Genomic DNA, 27619 nt, shown 5'->3' with positions numbered 1-27619 from the left:
ATAAGCGAAAAAAGAACGGAAGTTTGGAAACCGTAAATTCAAAATCTCAGAAAAAGACTTATCTCATTCATGGGTCGACGACCTTTAGTTTAATGCCATTTGGCACTGGTCATGAACTTATTATTTTCCTGTGCGGAATATAGAAAAATGTGGAAAAACTAGACATGAGAGAGAGAGAGAGAGAGAGAGAGAGAGAGAGAGAGAGAGAGAGAGAGAGAGAGAATTATGATATCAGTTACCTTCGATAAATCTATATAAATTTGGACACCGCAATAACATCACGAGCAGCATTAACACCGTTACATAAATTTTAGAAATATCAAGAACGTCAAGCAATTTTCAACTAAAATGTTATCAATTCCGTTTATAGAATGCATTCATACAATATCAAGTAAGAGAGAGAGAGAGGAAAAGACATTACCAAGGGAAATAATTTTTGTTTTCCCAACATCAGCATCATATACTCTTGCGCCTCACCGATGTTTACTACGCAAACCACATTTTTTTTTTATTCTAAAAAAGAAAGGATGTGTTGAAGATAAGAATAGACTACGTACAGTATTTCAGATTGCTGGCTGGTTTCAACAATCTTGATTTCAAGAAAAGTATTTTTTTTAAGTCGTTCTGTTTGGAATTTCAAGCATTCTCAAAATTAATTTTTTTGTATACCATATTCTCCGCCATAAATGCAGCCCATACGGCAGACAACAAAAAAATATGTAGCCGCCAGTATGAAATGAATATTGAAACAAGATGGAGAATTAACATAAAGTCATTTAAATCACGGAAAAATTAAACATTCGCTCACACATATCAACGGATAAGTTTTATACTGAAAACCCTGAATCCTAAATTTGGGAATGAAATGAAGAGCCTCTTAATCCCCGCAAGGATTCGAACCTGGTTTGGAAAATTAATGATCCATCACTTAACATGCAACTGTACCGGTATCAAGAACGATAATGTCATATTGTGCATGAGTATTATCCATCATTTCCTTGCACCCGTTTGAAAACGACACTAAAAATATTTTTATCATTTATCTAAAAACATCATGCATTATTGTCTTTATACCCGATTAACGTAATTTCAAAACATGACACTAAAAATATCTTTAATATTTATGGAAGCACATCATGCAATATTACCTTTAAATCCGATCACCATAAAATAAAAAACATTATCATTAAATCTACAGGCCAAACTTACATTCTTTTCTAAAATATGACAAAATATCAACAGAGCGTATAAATCTCAAAAGAATACCTGAGGGCTATAATTAAACTTCCGCGGTTTCAGCGACATGGTTCCACCTATTGTACTCTAAAATACAGCCATAAATACTGAGTATTATCGCCTGGAAGTCAGCTCCTGACGGCATGGTAATTGTTACCAATATTAGAGAAGTTATCACTATGCACCATAACAGTGGATTAACAAGTATTCCATTATATTACATGTCGTAAACGAGAGAGAGAGAGAGAGAGAGAGAGAGAGAGAGAGAGAGAGAGAGAGAGAGAGAGAGAGAGAGATAACTTCTGAAAACTAATTTCCTACAAGAGGTCAGGATATTTGGTTATTTTTGCGGGAAAGTAAAAAGTTTTCCATCCGCTTTTCTGGCCGTAAATGTCCGGTACCTTTATTGAGGGAATAAAATAATAAATGATGATCAAAATAAAGATGATGAAAATACATCAGTAACCTGTACTTAAGTATAAATACAAGCAGTATTCCTTTTTCCTTTACGACAGCATGGATTTACGGGATGACACTGCTAGCCTCCCTACCTCAGCCACGGATATTCATTTGGCTCACGCGCAACATTTTTCTGAGGTCACCCATACGAATACTGACCAAATTGTGTCCAATGGTATAGCAAAACAGGTTACCGTTGAGGGAATGACGAGATACGTGCGCGGTGCCACGCACGCACACACCACACACATTGTATATATATATATATATATATATATATATATATATATATATATATATATATATATATATGTATACTGGTAACTTTTACTGATATATATATATATATATATATATATATATATATATATATATATATATATATATATATATATAATGTTTATATATATATATATTTTGGAGACGCTTATCTTTACAAGCCTTAGAGTTAGAAGGATAAAGGAAATCTTAAACACTTCCTGTGAGTAAGTCTCCCTGAAAATTTGGATTATAAATATATACACACACATACATACACACACACACACACACACACACACACACATATATATATATATATATATATATATATATATATATATATATATAAATATATAAATGTGCGCTGCAACATTTCGTTAAGTTCCTCACCATGCGAAGTTGGCCTAAACATTTTCGAGCGCTCCAAAATTTTTCTGACCTTAGAAAGCCTCTCAGCTAACTGCGGAAATCATGACGAATGGAGTATGAACTAACCGCTATATGTCAGTTTTGACTTGAAAGAGACTAGCTGTACATGCGCAATATGAGAGTGAGCAGTTGGCAAATCTGTTTATCTTGAGTCCTATATTCTTCCCTTATTCGAGAGGAGAATTCATTATAGCTTTTAAATATAAGACAATCTTTTCCTTTCCCCCTACTTTATCTAAGCTGCTCGTCAGGTCAGCCGTTTGCATAAGTAAATATCTTCAGACACAAGACCTGTTCTACAATAATTCCTGAAGTTCGGGTAGCTTTTTTCACTGAGATGCTATTTCTGCAATAATTCTGAAGCACAAGTAGCTAAAGTACACAAAACAAGAAGAAAAACAGCTACTACAAAGCAGTGATAATAACAGTAATGCTAAATATAACAATAATAATGAATCTAAAAGTTCACATTCACGTGATGTATGCATTTTTAAAAAGGATTTATATCCTTCCTGGTAGTATTGTGATTTACGGCAATCTTACCTAAGCCACATGAGTCCATTCGAATCTCACTTGGATATAGTTATAGATTCTTCATAATTTTCATGTTCGGACTGCATCTGCGCAAGAGTGAGCGCACCCAAAAGCGTAAAGAAATCGTAAATCGATAATAATGATAATACGCCAAGAATGGTCCGTGAATCCCCGTGAATTTATTCTTGTGCATCGTAAAAGTCTATGCATTCTTCATTTACTGTAGCCTCGGCCATGCCTAGTCATTTTCATCCAAGCCAATCCATCATCCTCTGGATGAATAACCAAAATCATCAATATTTCCTGGCTGCTCAATGTGTATACCTGTACAGTATATGTATATACATAATGTTTACATGTATATATGTACAGTATGCATTTATATAGTATGGTATAATATAATACACACACATACATATACAGTACATATATATAGTTATACTGTATATATATATGTATATATATATATATATATGTGTATATATATATGTATATATATATATATATATATATATATATATATATATATATATATATATATATATATATATAAATCAGAAAGAGAGTTAGCTTTGTAATTTTCAACTGCAATAGTATGTCATCTTTGCTTCTTGGTATTCTAGCAGCAATACAAGGAAATGACCCGAGTTATCTGGCCTAATACTGCATGACGAATTATTCTGGCACACCGCCTCAGAGAGAGAGAGAGAGAGAGAGAGAGAGAGAGAGAGAGAGAGAGAGAGAGAGCATAGCATAGCATGATGAGGGCCACCATTGTCATGAGGTTCAGTGACGTCACTGGGTCTTGCACTAGAAGCCGTGAGATGTAAGGCTGTCTTTTCTCGTATCGCCCATTATCTTTATCTAATGCGACATTCAGAGGCAATTAAATGTAACAGACACCAGATAGTCTGACTATCAAGGGCCAACAGGACCGTCTTTATATGCAAAATCCTTAAGAGAATAGCATGTGCGTGAGGCGCCACAATAAGACATTTTAAAAGAACTATATCAAATATGTACACCAACGACGAGGCGCAGACGCTCCTACGTAGCGATAATGCAATGTAGAATACATTCAGCAGAGATACATTGGTATTCAATGTTTGTGTCTGCTTGAGTCGGGCCAGTGTCCCTTCTGTCTTATGGTGGTCAGCATATTTAAAAATATATTAGGTAGCAACAGATAGAAATGGTTCTGCGTTCATGCAGCGCAGGAATATGGAGTTTGTGATGTAAAAGCAATAATTTTTTGAAGCGACAACCATAATACCTGAGGCAAGGTTTTTTTTATTCCGAATACGCTTCAGCTGCTATTGGGGTGGTTTTTACTTGTATACTTAACTATGACGCTTAATAAATCTATTTAGTTATTCGTCAAGAAAAACATATTCTCAAATCTACTGATTGGCTGTTCACTTCTCCTCTTAGATTTTTCCTTTTTTTAAAATTTTTCCTTTTATTTCAAATACAACATTCTCTTTACAGGAAGCTCTCTCTACAAGCGTAAAAGATTTTGTAGTATTCCCCTTGACTATATGAATAATATGCTCCCCCCAAAAAATTATAAGAACTCTCCACACAGAAACCCAACCCTAAAGATACAGCAGACTCCGTTTAACGCTAAGAGAGAGAGAGAGAGAGAGAGAGAGAGAGAGAGAGAGAGAGAGAGAGAGCGATAATTAAACAAAAAACAAAACCAACAATCACGACGGTACAAGGTCCTTCGTACAAAAATACCAATATACGAGAGTCGTACTTTAATGCTCCTTCATGGCGATATCTATCAACCACGACTTGGGCAACTTCCGGTACGGTCAGTTGTAATTTTTCAAAAGAGCACGGTCTGTAAAATAATTTTCCTCTCTCTCTCTCTCTCTCTGCTTGCTCGGAAGGCCACAGGAAATACCTAAAAATGGGTGCATGACGCTTTCATCTTCAATAAAGGAGCTTGTGATGGGATCTTTACTCTTCTTATCTGCGCTTGTAAAGAGAGAGAGAGAGAGAGAGAGAGAGAGAGAGAGAGAGAGAGAGAGAGAGAGAGAGAGAGAGAGAGACCTTCTCCATGTAAGTGTAAGGAAGTGTCCTATAATGTGGTTAACTGGCCTCTTAGTTAGGTAGTGGCATGAAGGAAGAAATAAGTAGGGAAATTAAAGAGTTTGGAATACATGTTCAAAAGCTGATGCCATGATAAACTGAGAAACGATAAGGTATAAATATGTGTCATTATTATTATTATCAATGAGAATGAGAATGAGGACAAATTCATAGGAAGAGGTTTAAAGGGCTACTGATTTGGAAAATAAGTTTAAACAGAGAAAGATTCTTATACTAGTAGGGGTGAATTTAACGCACAGTTACAATATATCCATCCATATATTAGCACATGCAAGCAATACGGCAGTTGCTATCGCTGCCTCTCTTACATTATTTACAGTTAGTATAAAAATGCGCTAATTGGAAGTATGTTCCAATACTACAGAACAAGGAGCGGAAAATGTCCGAATTGAAAGCGTTCGCTTATTACAGTGTTTCTCTACTCTTTCAGGTCACGGACCATTTGCCCAATAAAAAAAAATGTCCAGGACCATTCCCTTTGTGAGTAACGATAGATAAAGCAGAGACAGTAAACAATCTGGTCTGAAATATATTTTTTACACAAGAATCACAACCTGAAGATCATTATATTTTTTGAACAGGCATAATACGATAAAATGAATGGTCGATTATCTTTCTGGATAAGACTGTTCTTACTGCATTTTCTACAAATTTTAAAAATATTTAGCGGTCTCCAGTTTATTACCAAATATAGCGAACGTCCTGCGGACCACCTAAAATGTCACCATGGACCACCAGTTGAGAAAACCACTGGCCTAATAGATAGAGAAGAGGTTCATCGGGGCTAGGAGGAGAAGAAGGTGAAAGAGGAGAGGAGGAGGATGAGGATTACTTAGGAGGAGGAGGACTACCTTGTCGAGTGCCCCACTTTTAATAGTATACATTTTGGATGAGAAACGAACACTTACGTCCGGTGTTTCTCTCTTTCTTCTCCCACCTCAACTGCGACCCATAGCAGTCGAATAGCAACAAAGTAGCCAATTACTTACAATTTGGGTCAACTAGGATATACTACACTTTAGGAAACGCACCCATATCATTCCTTCCTCGTCCGGTTCGAGAATCGAAGGCTAGTTCCTCAGAGAGAGAGAGAGAGAGAGAGAGAGAGAGAGAGAGAGAGAGAGAGAGAGAGAGAGAGAGAGAGAGAGAGAGAGACGCTAGAAATCCAATAAAATTGTACGGGGAACTGCTTCTTCCTCCCTATTATTTTCATTTAACCTTTGCCTTTTTTCTTTGCAGAGTGCACAGTATTGTTTCTCAGTTGAGACAGTCGATACCGAACGTACTGTTTCTCTCTGGGGGAGATTATTACCAGGGAACAGTATGGTACAGCATCCTCAAATGGCCAGCCCTTGCACACTTCCTTAACATCATACAACACGACGCAATGGTGAGTACTCTCTCTTGGCTAGTATAAAGCTTTATTTATAATTTATATATTTTAAACTAGGGCCCTGTCGCGTAATGAAAACTATAGGAGTCTTTCGTGTTATTATCTGTTTAGAATGTCGTCTCAGCTATATTCCAGTATACTTGGGTTCAGATAATGCTAAATTATGACCTAATGGGTTATGTCAGCACTTCACCCCAGACTCTTTTCTATTACCTTTTTAGCATCCTGCCGGTAAAATTTGTATTTCGTTGTTAACACTGATCGAAAAATTTAGGCGGCATACGTATGTGCTTATGTTAACACTAATCGAAAAATTTAGGCGGCTACACGTATGTGCTTATGTTAACACTAATCGAAAAATTTAGGCGGCATACGTATGTGCTTATCTGGCTTCAAGGTAACGAACATACGTGATGAGTCTGAAACAATGTGGGAATAAAACACAGAAACTAGCTACTCGATATAGTCTAATGGCGCTCTGCTTTTTTTTTTTTTTTTTTTTTTATTGTTTCGCGAAAGAGGGTCTCGAATTTTACGAAAACCGACTAAAAGAGGGCCTCGTAACCTGTCACAAGTGGAAATTTGGGAGGGACCCCGATCTGTAAATGATAACGATACACTTACAAAAAAAAAAAACAAGAAAGTCCACATAAATGACTTCTAAAGCAAAATAAAGTTTAAAACCTTAATTAAAAAAAAAACTGTATGAAATTAATATTCAGGACTAATGTATTTGATCTTTAAATTAATTCATTTAAAAGCCACATACATTTAAAAAAAGATTAATAACCACTGACAACCCCTTGCTTTTCGCTTGTACCTCGGGCATTCTGAGTGGTTCGAAGGAACCCTCCAGGAGCTTGTCTTTATAGGAAGGTTCCTTGCTTTTGTCGGGAAGGCCAGGGACTCAACTCTGCCCAGGGTTGCCGTCCATGACCCTCAAAGCTGGGAGGAGATATAAAAAGAACCGGTTCCACGGCGCTGGTTGCATAATACAACCTTATTCTGTTTACACCGACTTTCCTTCTTTTCTGTTATATTCTTGGAAAGATGTATCTTGTTTTTCTCATATATTGTTTGTCTGGCTTTCTTCGTTTCTCTTATTTTTTCCTCTCCTATTTAACCTGGCTTGTTTCTAATTTTCTATTGCTTTTCTCCCATTACCCCGATTTTCTCTCTCATAGTCTCCCGCCTGGCTTTCTCTCTCCACCTCCCGTGAATTTTCCTACTGACCTGGCTTGTTTTCTTATTTTCTCAGGGTTTGCTCCAGTTTAGCTGTCTGAGTTTTTTTTTATTTTCACAAGTTTTTATATCATTAAAAAGGCTTCCCATTTTCTCAAATGTCTTTCCTCCCTTTTCATGGTGTTATCCCCATTACTTGGTTCCCTTTTTCATTCTCTCCTCATTAGTCTACCCGGGTGTTCATCCTTATTTTCTCTTATATTTTCCTATTTAACAGAATTTCTTTCTCTATCCTCCTATTTACCTGGTTTTCTCCTTTTTTTGTCCTCCGCCTGCTTGTTTGGCTGTCTAAGAATCCTTTTTCCCTCCTCACATTCCAATGACAGGCTCCCTGTGACAATCAGTACTTCCGGCCTTTGCGCTGGCACGTCTCACAAATATCTACCGCAAATTACCCGTGTCGTTTACTTTTCACGGAATTACTCCATCGCTAATTAGCAGTACCATATTTCAACTTCAACTGAACAGCTTTGAGGGAATGTTATTCATTTGACTTTCGAAAAACGACACTACTAAAAGGGATAAAGGATGGCGTGGTTAGCTGGACAACAATAAACAAATTATCTATTTTTGCTCTTTAGGTTTCAGGCATTATTATGGCTCACTAGCGCTTGAACTTAACTGATTTGGTTTATTGCAAGTTTCAGGAACATTTGGTATTGCGGTTCAGTAAAGATAGTCTTATGGCGTAGGTCCAACATAATAAAAAGCTTTTCAAATATTTAAAACGATTTAACATTATTCCGTTATCTCCCTTCACATTCACATATACATAAGGATAATTAAAGAAAATGCGAAAGACATTCCTTAACAAACCATACAAGTTAGTATGGCAAAAGAAAAAAAAATACAAACAACAATGTAAGACCTTGACTACAACCTATCCTACATTACCATAATCCAACCTAATTTCAACGAAGAACTTAAATATTTTCTAAATCCTGTGCTCATAAAAAGCTGACAGCTTTATGTCATGAAGAAGCAACAAATAACAACAAATACGAGTAGCATAAAAAAAGCTGACTACCACAGCTTTCTCGGGCTTCTACAACCAGATTCGTTTCAAACGCCATCGTTGTTGCTACGAACAGGTGGGTTCAGGTCTCGATGTTAAACGTATGGCTCCAGGCTACAGGCATGGACCCGTTGGAGTTTTCCTACTCTCTCTCTCTTTTTTTATTCACACGCACAAACACAAACACACACACATATATATATATATATATATATATATATATATATATATATATATATATATTTTATATATATATATATATATATATATACATTATATATATACACTATATATATATATATATATATATATATATATATATATACAGTATACAGGAATGACTTGAAGCTAATTAAACGAGCATTTCAAAACAAATCCTGTGTACGTAGCGTAAACGAAACTCAACCTTGAATAACCGAAATCTCACCATGAGTCACGTAAATAAAAAGGTCAACGTGAAAAAAAATGGGTTTCAGAAAGAGGAGATTTTGAGAAGAGCGGCGCCCTCTTTATAATAATAAGAAAAAAGAAAGGTTACAAAAACGTTGTCTTTTAAGCAAAAGATGTTACATTTGGCATGGATAAAAAACACAAAAGTGCAGAAATAAAAAAGTATTGTTATAAATGGACCGAAGGGGACAAATTTCCTGAAGAGTCCAAGACAAGGAGTAAAAAAAAAAAAAAACAAGACCTGTAACATAACTGTGGGAGACTCTGGGAAAATACACCAGAACCTGATTTGTAAAAAAAAAAAAATAAATAAAACTCGACTGGAATAAATCTCACAGGATACTTTTTTTTTTTTTAACCAACTGTATCCTTGCAGCGCCTTATGTCTGTAAAACCCATCGCTTCAGAGGCAAAATAAAAATATCGAATACAAAGAAATACAGGTTTTAGCACATGGAAACGCGGTTTACTTAACGGAGTAAGGTCATCGCAGGGAGAAGAATTTTTTTTTTTTTTTTTATTCCAGTCGATGCTCACCCCTCGACTTCAGTACAGTGCCCAGCAAATCAGTTATTTTTTTTCAAGGATGAGATGTGTTGGCTATTTCCTGGGAGAATGACTGGGTTTTCACCGGTGTGAATGCCTTAGGGTTCCAGGTTTGAGTGACTGGATAATTTGGAAAATACCGAAGCTAAGGAATGAAAATTTGTGGATATGGAATGCTATAATTTTTTTTTTTCTTGTTGCTCCTCAGGCCTCGCCGCGAACCACTGCTACTTACACAACGCCTAAGCATTGAGTTTTCGGATGAGGATACTAGGTTCGCATTAAACTGTGTGCACGCTACTTCATAACGTCTTGTTATTTATCTAGGAAAGGACGCCTATACTTAAAAATTATGCATTTTGGCGCACACATGCTGATCAAAAATATTTGTAAACATCCATTTATTCGTACCGGCACTTTTCGTATAAAGCTTCAAAAACTTGCTTAATGAATGCCTTATATTTAGTCAAAAGCTTACCAAAGAAAATTATTAAAATTTGTGATAGACAGATAAATAAATAGATAGATAGATAGATAGATAGATATAGGGACTAGAACTTAAGAATTATAGGTTCTAACAATAACTTAAGTACATTTTAACAAAATATCGCGACAGAAGTATCTAGGAAATTGTTTCATTTTGCGCTGCCCAACTCCGCTTTCCGTACCTTTCGGGCCGCTGACACTAAAATGACCTCATACCTTTGGGGCAACAGATGGTCCTGTAAAAAGTAGCTCACTGTCTGCGCGTACGAGAGATATAAGCCACGGAAAAAGCAAGCAAAGACAGCTGCCATGGCCATAAGTAGAATAATTAACATTCCACAGAAAGATTGCAATTCAGTGTGCAAAAGCCAATAAATAAAACAAAATGATAGTCAGTGTGAAATATGTGCGGTAATTAATAACCGGCTCATATGGAAATAATCCTATTACTTTTTCTACGCTGAGAAGAAAGAATAATTAATATAACCAGGCAATTCTATTCTTCCTCGTGACGAATAATTACACGTCGGCATTCTGTGATGTTGAAAACATAAGAGCGAGAGAAGACACACTCCCAGTCCTCAGTGTTAACCAGATCGCAGGAGCTTGAGAATTTACACTGATGACACAGCAAAAGGAAGACTATTCAACAGCTACGACAGCGTTACAGTCAACGTCATAGTAGTGATGGTACGAGTTGCATTCGGTAATCAAAAAGGCTGAATCTGAATGAGCTTCTACAAACGACCGATGATAACCACGAGAAATTACTATAAATATTTCGATGATTAAAATCCAAGCAAATGCACAGATCCGAATAAAATAAACACATTAGGTTGCTGCGACTAACTCAACTGTAACTGAGCGTGAGCCCGAACTAACACAGGCCCAGATGAATTTACCACTCACAAAATCAAATTCTCTCTTACCAAACGCCGATATGTTACCATGTTTATAAAAGAACTACCCACTGGAATTCAAGGCAAGTCATATTTACTTACTGAGTTAGCATTCTGGGGTTTACGCAACTCCACACACACACAAACACACAAATACATATACATACATACACACACACACACACACACACACACACACACACATATATATATATATATATATATATATATATATATATATATATATATATATATATATATAGAGTTATATAGTAAAAAGACAGACATATAATTTCTTGGCCCTCAATTTTTTCGATATCGTGGGTTGATGATGACTGAAAAATTCTCAGAGCGTTTGGAACGGCTAATCTAAGGCTAAAACCCTGACAATAATTTATACAATTTTCGAATATATCTTAAAGGTCCTAAGATTTTACATATAGAGTATTAACGTCATGCATTACAGATTCCAAATTACGAAAGACACCCTTTCAATATATGTATATATATACAGTATATATATAACGTATATTTATGCATATATATAAATACATATATATATATATATATGTATACATATATATGCATGAATACGTTATATATATAATATATAAATATATAAATTTATAAATAAATATATATATATATTTATATATAAATATATACATATACATATATATATATATATATATATATATATATATATATATATATATTATATATGTGTGTGTGTGTGTGTGTGTGTGTGTGTGTGTGTGTGTGTGTGTGTGTGTGTGTGTGTGTGTGTGTGTGTGTGTGTGTGTGCATATATTTATATATAAATGCATGAATACCTTATATATATATATATATATATATATATATATATATATATATATATATATATATACATATACATATATACATATACAGTATATACATGAATACGTTAGTCCTGCCTATCAGAGTCCTTGCGTCCGGATATCTGAACAATTTTTATCCACTTTTTATCCCATTCAGCCAGACCTGTAATTCTTTCTTATTGCGAAATCTGGGACAGGCAACAGAACAATACCCAATAGCTAATAATAAACCTTTCCGCATCCATCGCTGTTTTCTGATTGGTTGATGAAGAATGTAAGTGCCCGAAGGCCTCAACGGATGACAAACCAGTAGCCAATGGTAGTCGCACACGCCTCCGTCTAGTCAGTGATAAGCATAATTTCTATCGTAAAAGGTTCAAGGACGGATTTTTTTAATTTTCTCTTTTTTAAGATCAAATTTGCTTGCAGCTTTTGGTGTCCCTTCATTCCCAAACTCAGTGAGACATGTTATTGGTTTCTTGGATCTTACTTTAACCCAGTTGTCTACAACAAGGATTTAAGGTCATACCCATGCAATGCCTTATAATATCTACGTGTGAAAACATGTCTTTTCGAAGCAAACAAAAATATTTACATATATATATATATATATATATATATATATATATATATATATATATATATATATATATATATATATGTGTGTGTGTGTGTGTGTGTGTGTGTGTGTGTGTGTGTATGTATATATATGTGTGTGTCCACTCAGTGACGATGCATCGCTAGAACCTGCGTTGTTTCAGGTTGTCACTGAGCTGGAGGAAGGGTTAAAACAAAAAGTCGACTGAGCGCTTTCGTGTCCTCACACCTCCTCAGGGTCAAGTGATACAAAAAATCATTAGTTACAAAGTCACCTCTTTACGAGCTGTCATACAAAAAAAAAAAAAAAACTATTTAAAAGCTAATAGCCTGATATGTACTTACAAGCAGTTCGTCCACGCTGATTTTGATCGAATTTACGCGATTTTTCTTTATTATATAAGATTCAACCATATGACGTTTCATAATGCCTTTACAGTGCATGATCTCTTTTATCCTTTTCCAGTCAACAGCCTGGTTATATTCATTCCTGTGCTAAGATAAATTATTGGCTTTATTCCCTGTCCGAACGTCATGTTTATGTTGTTTTAATAGTATTTCAAGATCTTTCCACTCGCCTCATTTATTTTTTTATGAAACTCATTGCCAGGATCTCATATTTAATGTAACTCGTGCGCGTCTTAAAATAACATTAACATTAAATGGTTTCAGTAACATAGGGATGGACGTGAATGGGTTACAAAATGGTGAAATAAAGTTATATCAAAATAGTTTTCAGTACAACTTCATTAAAGGTTTTCCTTGCTTTATAAAAAGCATCCCAAGCTCAGCTTCGAGAAATTCAGGGCAACTGACCATCATCGACCTTGAAAACAAAGATGAAAATAAAACCGCCTTAGTTCTCGGATGGCGGTTTCAATAAATATGGGTACAGGTGTATACAATCGTAGACCTCCTATTCACATAAACTGAAAATCTACCATTCCTAAGCCCAAAGGATCTAAAAACACAAAAAATTATAAATAAATGCGCGCGCGCGCACACACACACACATATATGTGTGTGTATGTACACACACACATAAATTTGAAACAAATTTCAAGGTTCAACCGTGGATGATCCTATGCTAGCTACTTTTACTAACATTTTTAGGAGTCATCACGAACAGCAATAGTCACTCAGCTGCCCAAAAGAATTTATAACTCTATAATATACAAACGATATATTAATGAAACTTTAAATTTTAGAAAAATGGCACATTAAGCTGTTCTTTAATTATCTTTATAGCCAACATGAAAAAATAAAATTTTCGACTGAAAGGGAGGTCACTGAAAGAATATAATTCCTTGATTTACATAGACACGTTTCTGTAAAACCTACCGTCACAGGACTTGGCTTGAACTTTTCAAGGGCCATTTATGAGAATTAAAAAAAAAAAAAACCTTTAGTACTCCACGTATCGAGTTTGGATATAAATTTTACCTAATACTGGATAGCAACCCTAAACAGCATCCAGAGAGAGAGAGAGAGAGAGAGATCAATTTACCATAACCGTCAACATGCAGTTCCCCGCGTACATTTTACTTTTCTGAATATAGGTAAAATACCTGAATCATGTAACTACGTTAAATACACCAGGAACACATTATTGAAGTCTTAGCAGTGGGTAAGCCAAGAACCTTGAGCAGGGATTTAGCCGCAGTCATTAGTTCCGTGGTTTTTTTTTTTAACATAAATATATGGACTTGAAGTAAATAGTCCGGAAGTGTCAACTATTTTGTACTTTTAGTGTGTCCCTTCCACAAAATCGTATGTCGCGCGGATGCGTGCATCAACAAAATGTGATTTGCGTATTGCATGTACGTGGTCGCTCTGAAAGATGAAATCCGTAAATGAAGAAAATGTAATGCAGTATAGGAGTGGAAAATAAAATTTAGGCCAAAGGCCAAGCACTGGGACCTATGAGGCCATTCAGCGCTGAAAGGGAAATTGAGAGTAAAAATGCTTTTAAGGTGTAACAGGAGGAAAACTTCGCAGTTGCACTATGAAACAACTGTAAGGAGACGGTGGAAACTAAGAGGGAAGAAAAAGAATGTGAACGAAGGTGCAGTAAAAGGAATGGAAGGGGTTGCAGCTAGGGCCCGAAGAGACGTTGCAAAGAACCTTAAATAATGCCTACAGTGCACCGCGTGAGGTGCACTGACAGCACTAACCATTGCATTGGTGATGAGGTATACAACACACATTTCGTAAATGACTGCAATGGTTAAACAGGAAATCATAATAATGCAGAAAAATAAACCTTTTCATACATACGTACGGATAATTATAATGACAATTAACGACTAATTTTTGATCTGTTAAACGAAATGAGACAAATGATAGAAGCTAAAAAATACGCCCGATGAACAGAAACTATCTAATGATTTTTTAAGAGGTCTTCAACTCACACAGGTGGGCATTATCTCGTCGGGGTCAAAATCCTCCCGCTTATTAAAAACCAAGTACACGATTCACCGTGAAGATCAAACAGGATGCATAATGTGTTTGTAAGGAACGCACCCACATTGTTCCTCCATGTTCGGGGATGGAAAGCTGATCACTCCTGGAGAGAGAGAGAGAGAGAGAGAGAGAGAGAGAGAGAGAGAGAGAGAGAGAGAGAGAGAGAGAGAGAGAGAGAGACTGAAAAAAGTTCATTCATATAACTTTCGTACAAAATTCGTTTCTGTCAAGAGAGTCTTCCTTTACTTAAAAAAATATATATATAACAGGTAAATTGAACTCGTTCTCTAACAGAATATCCAAATTGCAATAATTCAACACCAGTTTTCTACCGATCAGGATACCAATCTACGTAAGATATCACCCAATTTTCAGAAAACCCTCCTCTGCCAGGCCAAGAATCTCGAGACAAAAAAAAAAAAGTACTGAAATCACGCGATTGTCTTTTTCTTACATTAGCTTTTCCTCTTAAATCTGATAACAGATGTGTGACAGGAGATACAATATAACTATTAATTTCCCAGATTTTATTTTACTTAATGGATAAAAAAGCAACTGTGGAGTGTGTTGTACCTTTGCCAATTGCAATTAATACTCCAGGAATATTATAAATTGCCAGGAATATAGGAAAGGAAAAGAAGCTTATATTCTACAATATTCAACCTGAATCTTCTGAAGTCTTGCGATGTGACCGGAAGCAAATTCCTGAGATGTAAGCTAGTGCTGCACCAGCCCCGGTTTTTTTGCCATGCCCCTAGGTTAGGTTAGGTTAGGTTAGGTTGGGTTAGGATAGGTTCGCCTACCCCTACGACGTAATTTTGGTGTGGTAAACATAATGAGATTATTTTCAAGAAAATTCTACGGTTAGTTTTTAAAATATGGCGTCCCGCTTTTTTCAGGGAAAGGTCTCGGTACTCTGTTACATCTCGGGAAAAAGCTGACCGGAACCATAAGGTCCTTGTTGTTGGTAAAAGGTGGCCCCCATGCTTACACCTCATTGGTAGTAACCCTCCCAGTAAAAACATGGTATTTTTTCCGTCTTCACAAACCTCTAGTCAGAATTATAGTTGCTGTGCACCTAGACTATACACGAAAGGACTATGGTGCAGAAAAGTTTACACTCAGCCTTAAAAATGCCAAAATCCGATTAAAAAATGGACCCAGTATACTAGCAGAAACGTGAGTATGTTTTCAGCTACTAGGAAACAATCGGAAGCCTTATGTTTACCACTTAGCTACTAACGACAACAAATGAGCGTTGAGATCGGGAGTCGGATTAAAATATACTCTATTTAAAAGAAAATAAAATAAGACATTGTTATTGGAGTTGCGATAATTACAAATGCATTACACGGCAAATTTACTAAAATACTATGTAAGAAAGTTTCACTTAATCAATCACAACTCTTGCCGATGCCAGTAATGTGAAGCTGTAAATAAGAGATAATGACATCCTATATTTACATCCTACAATGAAGAACACTACCTCAAGACCCGATCAAGAAAAAATAATGTTTCATGATAAACAATGTGCGTAACAAACGGAACTAGTAATTTAATGAGCTCAAGAAAATTTACTGCAAGGCCATAGGCATTTGACTAAAACACCTTTCACTTTTTTCTACCGACACGTTACGCGAACCAGATTTGATCTAAAAGTAAAGGAGCTAATAAATACTGAAGTATAAGAATATTCAGATAAAATGGCAAGATGAACAATTTAACACGTTAACAACACCATCGGCAAGAAGACTGATAGAAAACTGGAAAACTAAACGTTCACCATGATGAAGTATGTAAATCACTGTAGAAAAACCTTATTACTTTAATAAATACACGCACACAACACACACACATATACATATGTATATACAACACACACACACACACACACACATATATATATATATATATATATATATATATATATATATATATATATATATATATATATATATATATATATATATTTATATTACTATTTTTATCTGCGTGTCGGGCATGACCAACCTCACGACATGTAATTTACACTCCATCTTCTCGAGAATCGAAAATCAGGCAAATTCCTACGATCCACCGTCTCGAGAGATAAAAAAATCAGATATACAAATTCCCTGAAAACTGAAAACCTAAAACCACGTGGGGGTCTGGTCATAATGTATCCAACCTCTTGTTTATCACGAATGAGAAATTATTTCCACGAAAAATTTATTTTTTTTATTTTACCGGTGACGTCCGAAGAAGACCTTGAGAGGCTGCGGGATGCAGGAGAGACGTCCCCTGCAGGCATTATGACTTCAGCAGAAGAGGCCCTTTGCGTGTTTCATCTAGCAGCCGAGAGCGACGACATAATTTTCTCTTACTGGAAAAGAACGTCAACTTGGGGAAATACGTCTTTTATTTTTATCACCGCAGATTGAAATGCGACAAATAAGGCCATGCTGAAAAACGCTTCCAAGAACAGGTGTTAAAAGTATAACATCTTATGATAAAGCATTAATTAAGGATCAAAGACATTCTCTAGAACTTAGCACGCGTATTGTGACGCAAGGCTTTCCAGTCGGTATAACTTTGCCAGGCGCCCTTTACAAAACTCGTTGATTTTGAAAAAAATAAACGTTTTATACGTTATATGTCGAAATCCTCGCAATGACATTTACGGCCCGTAAGGGCAACTGTATCTCTTCGAACGAGTTTCATTATAATCGGGTTGGCAAAAACCGGCTGAAAGTTCGTCACAACAAACAAACGCAACACTTAGCCTTCAGATCTATAAGTAATGTGCATCACTCCAAGGTGAGTGACCCGGCTCCCTACCCTACCCAGCGTTGTCTGGAGCCAAGATTAAACTTCTTTCTACCCAAGACCAGGTCATACCCGGTCATACATGAACCGCTTTTTTGTCTTTCCTTGAACGGACGACAATAATTCTCAAGATTCTAATCCGTTCTCACCCACTTTCTTAATGTTTTCATTCCCAGCAATATTTATTCATGAACACAAATGCGCTGAACGAGCAACGATAAATTTTTACTATCATTTTAGAAAGTGAACCGGCCTCTAATCACACATAACCATTTTGTTTATTGAACTCTCATCATCTAGTTTTAGATATAGGTTGCAATTCAGGTTTTAAACCGTCGCTTATACTCCTATTGCCAACATAAAGGCCAATACCTCTTTTTAATTTTGTCTGTTTGACTCAAAATTTGTTTTAAACCAAAATGCTACCGGATATGCTTCCAGCGACGCCTCTTGCTTGTTCTCACCACTGAAACCAAGAATTTACTACTACTATTACTACTAATTAATAATAATAATAATAATAATAATAATAAAAATAATATATAATATAATAATAATAATAATAATAATAATAATAATAATAATAATAATATAAAAGGTTTTAATAATATTTTTTTAAATCTTTACCCTCATTAAGACTTTACACATGAAAAATATGAGTCAAACAACGTGTATATAGCATTAAAACGAATGCCCTTTCATCAATAGACACTTCACTTTATTACTACAACTTTAAAATTTTATATATCTATAATATACACCATATAAATATAATACATATATGTATGTATGTATATATATGTGTGTGTCTGTATTTATGTATGTGTACACACACACATTATATATATATATATATATATATATATATATATATATATATATATATATATATATATATATATATATATATATAATATAAAACTGAATGGAATTATTCCTTTATCTTTCAACATGAGCATTCAAGAGCAAGAATTAAACGACCCAACGGTTACAAGGCAAATAAGATTAATCTTATTCTTTTAAAAACACGCCACATTTTCAGAAAAACTAGAACTCCTATGAATTTAACAACCCCAAAAAAGAATGAAGTTTGAAAGCATTTCCCACAAATATCTGAATTCTTTCGAAAAAAGATATATACAAAAAAATATCGGCTTAGTTTGGCCACACTCAGCAGAGTAACAATGTACCCCATCTTTGGGGCACTTCTTACAGAACCAGTGACGTAAGGCGAAATACTGGCACACACAACCCATTCTTCTTGAACAAGTGACCACCGATTGGCCGATTCGTAAAATCAATCAAGGACATACTCATGGATATTAGGCAGACACCTTTCCTCACTCTCGTTAAAAATGCAGCCACAACCACGAACAAGAACTGTTCAAAACAAGAAAAGTGAAAGTCAGCCAGAGAGGACAGCTAATTCATACTATGCCAGGCGCCTCTTTCCATGTCTAACTCATCAGCATAAAAACCACCGCTACCCCTCTCTTGTCAGCGGGCGTAGCACAGGGCCAACAACTTGGAGGGAATCTTGATGATAGAGATCGCGATGCTCAAAGTGATCGCAGCATTAAGGAGGTGTTACTCATGATATTCTCAGAGGACGACGCTAGAGTGATTGACAGTTGGTTAGCCAATGCATGGTTCCCGAGGTCGAATCCCCAGGTTAGGTCCGGTGACATCCTAAATCAGGAAGGTAACCTCGAGGAATAGGACTTATTTAATTCAAGAGAGAGGGAGAAAACAAGGGGATAAATATGGATTAGGAAAAGGGAGATGCATGGTGGGAGAAATGGATGAAAATGAATACGTAATGGGGAAATAAGATAAAAAAAAAAAAAATTAATAGCCTGTACATACATAAACCATACTATTGTCTAACTGATTTAGGGATGAATATTAAAGTAAATGAACAATTGTTGAATGAGTACAATCATCGCACAATATAATCTGGATAGATAGTTTGTGTATAATTCAAATAAAAGATATAGTCGAAAAAAACAGAAACTAATTAAAGGCAGACGTACAGAGAAGAAATATAACGAAAGATAAGGAGAAGCAAAAATTGAATAAAAAATACGAATACCATCCAAGGAAAGCGATATGGAAGTAATTCTGATTTTACAGAACCATAGTTACCTATAGAGATATCGAAGACTTCATTATTCTAAATATACTTAGTTTTATTGTTGGGATTAGCTGCGAAAATGAATCCTTTGGCTTGTCTATTCATCAGCTTGTTTACCACCACTATTGCTACTATTATTACTACTCTTACTAATTAATATTATCATCATCCTCTTATCACAATCACTGAACTCAAAACTACACTCCCATACGACTAAACAGGTGAGATCTTAATCAATATTATTTAATCAACTAATATCTTAATATTATTTATTTTTCGTCATAGACACAGATGTATAAATATCCACGTATGCATACAAAAAGCATTTATATACCATACGCCTCCGTAATGGGTAAACATTTAAGGGTCACCAACGAAACAACTGCGCATTATAATCAATGTAAAACTCACGCAAGACGGCGACGAATCATGAGTTTTTCTGATCTGGTGACGAGACAGATGTCGTCTGCCAGTCTGTCTGTGATGACTATCAATAAATGTGATTCACAGCAGAAAACTTTGCCAAGCAAACTTCACCGTAATTCGATAGAAATGCGTCGTTAATGTTCATTGGTAAAACTTAAGGAAACCCATAAAAAGAGAGAGATGAATCTCTCACTCTCTCTCTCATACATACATACACACACACACACACACACACACACACACACACACATATATATATATATATATATATATATATATATATATATATATATATATATATATATATATGATTAAGTAGTTTACTCTTACATGTATACATACACACGTGTGTGTCTATATTTTTCCACCAATAAGCTGTTTGTACTTAACTGCTTAAAGATAAACACTAGACAAAATATATATTTTTTTCAACAATCCCTCTTTCCCCTAACTGCGACCCATCCCAATCAACCAACCACTGGGTATATAATCCATTGCTAGAGTCAACATAGCACTGTGTGTAAGTTCGTGTGAGCGCGCGCATGCGTTTGTGTATTTCGTGAGCCGTGTAATTTTCAAGAACGTTTTAAACTGTTCCTACGTCTACAAATACCCCTGTACATCTTATGGACGTGTGTATACAATCATACACTATGAACGACTTAACTAATCAAGGACTTGACTTAATTCGCCCAATCGCCAAAGGCCAAGTTTCCTCTCTACGACCGACCACAGATGAAAGCCTTTTTTCATCAACCGAATAAACATCAGGTTAATATTAAGGAACGTTAAGCCTTACTCTTAATATCGTGGCCAACACAACTGAACTTTTTTTGTTATACGAAAGTTTATATTTATGCTTTCTCTTATAATTATTTCCTGTTTAATTCTGGCATCGACATAACCTCCAGGAAAAAAACTCGTACATAATGACACATTTTACCATACAAAAAAATGGATATTCACAATCACACAACGAACAGTAGTTGAAAGGACCAAAACAAATCCAAGCTTGTAGCCTAGCAACACTGGATATTTGAAATATACAGGTATAAAAAAAGGGAGGGGAGGAATTTAAACCACCTTCACTCTTCCCGAAATGAGCAAAAAAAGAAAAAATAAATAAATTTTTCTCACACCTAAATTTAGCAACAATCATCTGGGGCTATCACCGGAAAGCGGATATAGCGATGGCATAAAATTGCCTTATATCCGCAACAGCATAATATTAGCACACCATTAAAAGTCACGTTTGCAAATACGTTCCCGTGACTATTGCATAAAACTTGCGTTACACCACAGGAGCCTGGTGGACGAGGAATGGCTAGTTCAGCAAATGGTAACAAAGAGAAAATCCTAACTTAGCAAAAGTGTATTTCCTGAAACGAATATATATTTCTAAATTGATCGAAAGATCCGTCTCTACATTAAAGAAGCTTTCTCAAAGCTACTCATTTCAGTGCATCAGCAGCTTTTTCTTAACCAGAAATAATTCTTGCGCAAAAGAAAGTTAGAATTACAATTACTTCCCTTCAACACGTTTTCGTTGACCGTCAAATACAGCTACGAAGTAATTCACCATGAAGGACTCGTGGAAATAAACAAGGAAGGAAATACTAGAACAAACATTATAGCTAAGATTCAGCTAACTTTTGCTGCATGAATAAATTAAAATAAATAATGAATGAATAAAAAAACATGCAAATATATATATATATATATATATATATATATATATATATATATATATATATATATATATATATATATATATATATATATATATATATATATATATATATATACAAGAAAAAATGGGAAATACAGAGAAAGCAAAGATATACCAAGTCGTTAGATAATCTGGATTCCCTTCCTCAGTTCTAATTCATAAGATTCAATATTTTTTATCCTCCTTAATATTTCTTCCTGCTCTCCCGCAAACTAATTTCGTACCTTAAATCACAACAATAAGCACTATCTCATATATATATATATATATACATATATATACACATATACATGTCTATATATATATGCTATTACCAAATATATTTGAAACACACAGTTTAAATAGAGAGAACTATATTAAAAAAAAAAAAACATCCTTAATCATATTACTGTAGAAAATACAGAAAAGTATTTGATTTAAGGACACCTAAAAATCTCGATGAAAAAATGACAGTTTACAGCAAAACAAGCAACAATGCCTTTCTTCTCCACACCCCCAAAACTCGATTAGAGAGAGAGAGAGAGAGAGAGAGAGAGAGAGAGAGAGATCTCGATTATACAGTTTTCGGGAATTTTTTCCTCGAACCATCTTCATTTTTGCAAGCTTATGCACATCCCACCATCATCACATGCTGTACCCTCACCCCTGAGTCCTTGCATGCAAATTTACGTCACTACTAACCTTTTTGCCTTCAGTCGAGTTGGGATCAAAGCAAAGCGTATTTTGTTTCTTTATCTGTAAAAAAAAAAAAGGCAAACCACTTTTCTCTTATCTTTTTTTTTTTTTACGGCACTTTCTGTACACTTTCGACTAAATTACTTTGCATTGTAAAATGCTGGTCACTCACTCCATTGGTTTTACCAGCTTCATTCTGACTCACTGCCACTCATGTCCAAATCCTAGGGACTGCTGCAGGAGCTTGTTTGAAAATAGCCTCTTGCGTTCAGTGCTGGTCGCCAATCCACATACCGCCCAGAGACCTCATAAAAATGGATAGTATTAGTGAAAGCCAAAAATAAATGCATAAACGAAATGAAAATACTGAACTGATGGGATTTATATATGCTTCCTAAATTTTTTCTGACATTTCCATGACTAAACATTTTCAATGTTGCAAAATACCTAAATCAGCTACGTTTTGCCCTAAATAACCCAGTGCTCCTGTTAAACCCCCATCCACCCGACAGGGACGTATCACAATCCTATATTGTCAGCAAAAGGTTTCTAATAATCCTTTTCAAGTAAGGCTGTCTAAGCTCCTTTCATATCCGGTGTAAGGACCGGCACGAGTGTTTACGTACAACGACAAAATGATCAACAAACGATACACACACACACACACACACACACACACACACACACACATATATATATATATATATATATATATATATATATATATATATATATATATATAATATGATTATATATAAGATATATATATAAATGATTCACGAAGATAAGGAACATAATGAATGTATAAATAAAGGCAAATACCACGAAGGAAAAAAGATGCAACGGAGTGGTTGCTAGGCCTTTCTACAAAACGGTCCTTTACTAGCAGACTTAAGAAAAATATAAAAATAAGTTTACAACAAAGCTCGTATAATTGACAGATGACATAGATATGGCTGAGGATGGGGAATATAAGGAACCGATGCACCTGGAATCCAGCACAGTTGAAGGATTAGTGGACCTATCAAAACAAAGGTAAATCTTTTGAGATGTTTTACAAAGTATTAGGCCAACTGGCTCAAAAGCAGGGAGGAGTCAATTAAGGATTATACAGGGGAAGGGCTGTTGTGTCAAAGGGCATGACAACCACTATGTTATTTCTTTTTTCCTTCGTGGCATTTGCTTTTATGAGTATATATATATATATATATATATATATATATATATATATATATATATATATATATATATATATGTGTATATATATATATATATATATATATATATATATATATATATATATATATATATATATATATATATATACATATGTATATATATATATATACAAATTCAACGATTATTGTGCAGTTATGGAAACCACATATATGCCGCACAGAAGAGGTGTTACCGACCCCTATAATCAAGAGATTTCTTTAACATGAAAATTACAAGGCCAAATAGACTAAACGGTTTGCATGATGCAAACAACAACACACCGGTTGCACTATTATGTTTTTGTCGGAGCGACTGACCAAATGAATTTCGGGAAATCCAGTGGTGCCTCATTTCATCCAATATCTTTTATTTCTATGTTACTAAATTTCGTCAAAAAAATCATGATTGTTATCATTATTTTTCTCACATCATTCGATAAAATAACGAACTTTGATTTTAAAAATCTTGAAAAACGCCTTTCCTGGCCATTTACAGATATAGTTTTCCAACCCTTCAATCATTTAGGAATGGTTGCTTCTGAAAAGTCATCACGTGATGATTCAGCATGAAATAATATGAGGTTGTGGTTAGAAAAGAAATGGTAAAAATATAATCGACCCAATTCAGTAACAGTACAGTTAACCGTAAAACCAGGCAAGACATTCACGTCAACAATGTTAGGTCAGAGAAATCAACGAAATTCAAGTTAAATAATAACAATGAACATTAGAAGTCACGCCTTTTTCTTAGGCATAAACAATGCTCGATTTTTACATTCGAGATAAACCAGCACAAAATGATGACTAAAACTCAAAAGTCAATCCATCGGTAAAACAGAATTTCCGAAGGTAGGATGTGAGATCACAGACTTTCATAGTAAATATACACACACCCAAAAAAATAAGCCCTGTCCTTCATTCTCTCGGTTCTTAAAAATATGCAATGATAAGACTTTTTCCTTCAGAACTGACAGACTCAAACCTTTGACTTTTGGACTAAAACGTCAATCCAACGGTAAAGCACAATGGGTAGACCTTAACCCAGGATTTTCAGCACTCATGTGCAAGTTTTCTACTTTCTTTTTTTCATTTCTAGCAACGCAAAAGACACATGAATTCAATCTTCCCAATAACCAAATATCAGCTTTTAAACCACTTAAAAGGCCCAATTGTTATTTTCCTCTTGCAATGAAATAACTTACACTAGACACAAACCTGAACAAAGTGTTCTCATAATCATGTACAGTAGCTTTCTGATAAGAAATAATACACATCTGGCGAAATCCTAGTAAGCGCACGAGAGAATGTAATGCCATATTAAGGAAATGCGTAGCTTGTCTTAGTTGTTATTTTTAAAAGGTTGTTTGTATGTTTCCTTTCAAGTTTGCTGATTTATTTTGATTTATTTCTTATTCTCTTCGGTCTCTGTTTCCGCATTTTTCGAATGCGAAATTTTACTCTGGAGGAGTTTTCAACTTAAGAGTTGACAACTTTTAAGCTTGTTTCAAAGGAATAATAATAATAATAATAATAATAATAATAATAATAATAATAATAATAATAATAATAATAATAAAATTAAAATGTCCGAGCTCTATTTCTGAACCGTAAATACCGAAGGGCAACGCCAAAGAAAGATACGAAAGCCTTGGCGGGCACAAACATACAAGGCACTGAATGCCTTCACTGTCAACGCCTGCTCTCTGACCTTAATTTTACGCTCATTCTTAAAAGTATTCTTTCATTCATTTTGTTTACTCTCTCACTCTGTGTCTTGAAGGTTATTTCTTTCGTTACTCTCACTCTTTCTATTCAGTTCCAAGGTTTTTACTCTCCCGCTCGACTTACTAGTCACAGCCCGTACGACCCTCACAGTCAATTTCAGAGATCAAATAAAATACTTTTACTGTACTTTTTCGTATGTGTATATATATATATATATATATATATATATATATATATATATATATATATATATATATATATATATATATATATATATATATATATATATATAAATATATATATATATATATATATATATATATATATATATATATATATATATATATATATATAAAGAATCTTGTCAAGAAATTGAAAATTGAAAAAAAAAACAGAGTACTTCTGCAATTGGAACTTCACCAAGATTTGAAACCTAAACCTCCCAAAAGACCATTTTGTTGTTTTCTTTCCTCTCACTCCAGATTTCCCACATGATTTATTAAGACAGACTAGTCCTCGCAAGTTACAAATCTCCTCTCCCAATTCTGTTATTTTATACAGTCTTTCTTCTCGACATAACTGTTACAACATTATTCTAAGTGATTCTCCCCATCCCTTTACGTGCATTCTTTCTCACAATACGCCTTTTCCACTTTCTTAAAATTGGTGGTTCCAGATGGTGTTATCTTTCTGTTTCTTGGCTGGTCTTTCAGGGATGAGGTTGCTCGCCCCATGCCCTTCTCGCCTTGACTGCGACCCACCACAGTTAGTTAACTCATTGTTTAGGTCAACCGAGACACAAAAAGTTCAAGGTCAAGAAACAGGACCTCTTGCTACGAAGGCAAACGTTCTAACTACTAAACTACAAGCTTTCAATAATGCCAAATATACTAAACAAAATGACAGTATCAAATAAAAAGAGCTATCAACATAAGTGAATATTTATCACAAATATCTCGTTAACTTGCTCTCGAAATACTTGTCAGCTAAACGTAACCTAATTTTACTTCATTAAAACCCTGACAAATAAAACAGCATCAAAATTAGCCTACGACAGCCAGCATAAGAGCTAACCGAAATAAGTTAATAAAAAAAAAAAAAACCGTTTTCGCGTAGAACCCAACGATCGACAAAATCACGGACAGACAAAGAATGGTTTTAGACACCAAATGTGCGAAGAGGGTTTTATGTTATTATCCTAGCATTCATTCCCAGCATTAATTAAACCTCGAGTGTCGGCCTCACGCCAAGGACTCTTCACTATGACTGATGGAAATGGAGGAAGAGAGATTATGACCCAGTGAAACGGGAGATGCACTGTAGCCGTTCGCCTGAGCAAACATTAAATATTAAATTGATTCGAGGCGGAAAACATCAATTGAAGAATTCAAAACCCTGCACTGCCGTGCCACAATGAGAGACGGGGCAAAGGAGCACATCACAGGAAATGGTATGAAGAGTGGTAAATGAGTTTTCAGTATCAGCGATGTAAGCACGGGCCTCATGAAGAGATCAAGAAGGGTTTGATGGAGACGTTACGCAAGAGAATACAGGAAGAAGAAGAGGAGGAGGAAGAAGAAGAAAAAGAAACGTTCGATTACCGATGACTTTTCCATGACGAGCTGTAGCATAAAATGCCATTACAAAATGCAATTTCTGCCTCACACGTCACTATTTTTAAATGCAAAGGTCAAAATAATGCCCTTAAGTAGCCCAGACTCGAACAAAAAAGAAAGGAATGTAAATTCTAATGGAAGCGACAGCGTTTTTCCTTGAGGGGCAGAAGGTCAGGGCAAATACTGGAAGGAGGAAGTGGGTTCCAGCCAGAACTAGGCAGTGGAGGGGAAAAACCCCGTCACCAATTTCCAGCGTGAAGTGGCCATCGCGTCGTAAACTAATTCGCCTGTCGTACTGGTCAACCCCATAATTAACTCCAGT

At 35.2% G+C, this 27619-nt stretch overlaps 1 protein-coding gene and 1 long non-coding RNA gene across 2 annotated transcripts in view; one reads left to right on the top strand and one right to left on the bottom strand.

Moving 5' to 3' along the window:
• LOC136845889 (uncharacterized) overlaps positions 1-27619 on the bottom strand; it is a 245662-nt gene that overhangs the window by 43595 nt on the left and 174448 nt on the right. The window lies entirely within an intron of this gene.
• The window catches only part of LOC136845880 (snake venom 5'-nucleotidase-like), a 138633-nt gene that overhangs the window by 1079 nt on the left and 109935 nt on the right, over positions 1-27619 (top strand). The window contains exon 2 of the mRNA XM_067116320.1: positions 6277-6427. Coding sequence (XP_066972421.1) covers positions 6277-6427 — 151 coding nt within the window. The remainder of the gene's footprint in view (positions 1-6276; positions 6428-27619) is intronic.

This window comes from Macrobrachium rosenbergii, chromosome 2, assembly GCF_040412425.1.
Source record: "Macrobrachium rosenbergii isolate ZJJX-2024 chromosome 2, ASM4041242v1, whole genome shotgun sequence".
In the NCBI taxonomy this organism is placed as follows: Eukaryota; Metazoa; Arthropoda; class Malacostraca; order Decapoda; family Palaemonidae; genus Macrobrachium; species Macrobrachium rosenbergii.
The sequence above is the reverse complement of the archived record's forward strand: the minus strand, read 5'-3'. Positions and strand labels throughout refer to the sequence as shown.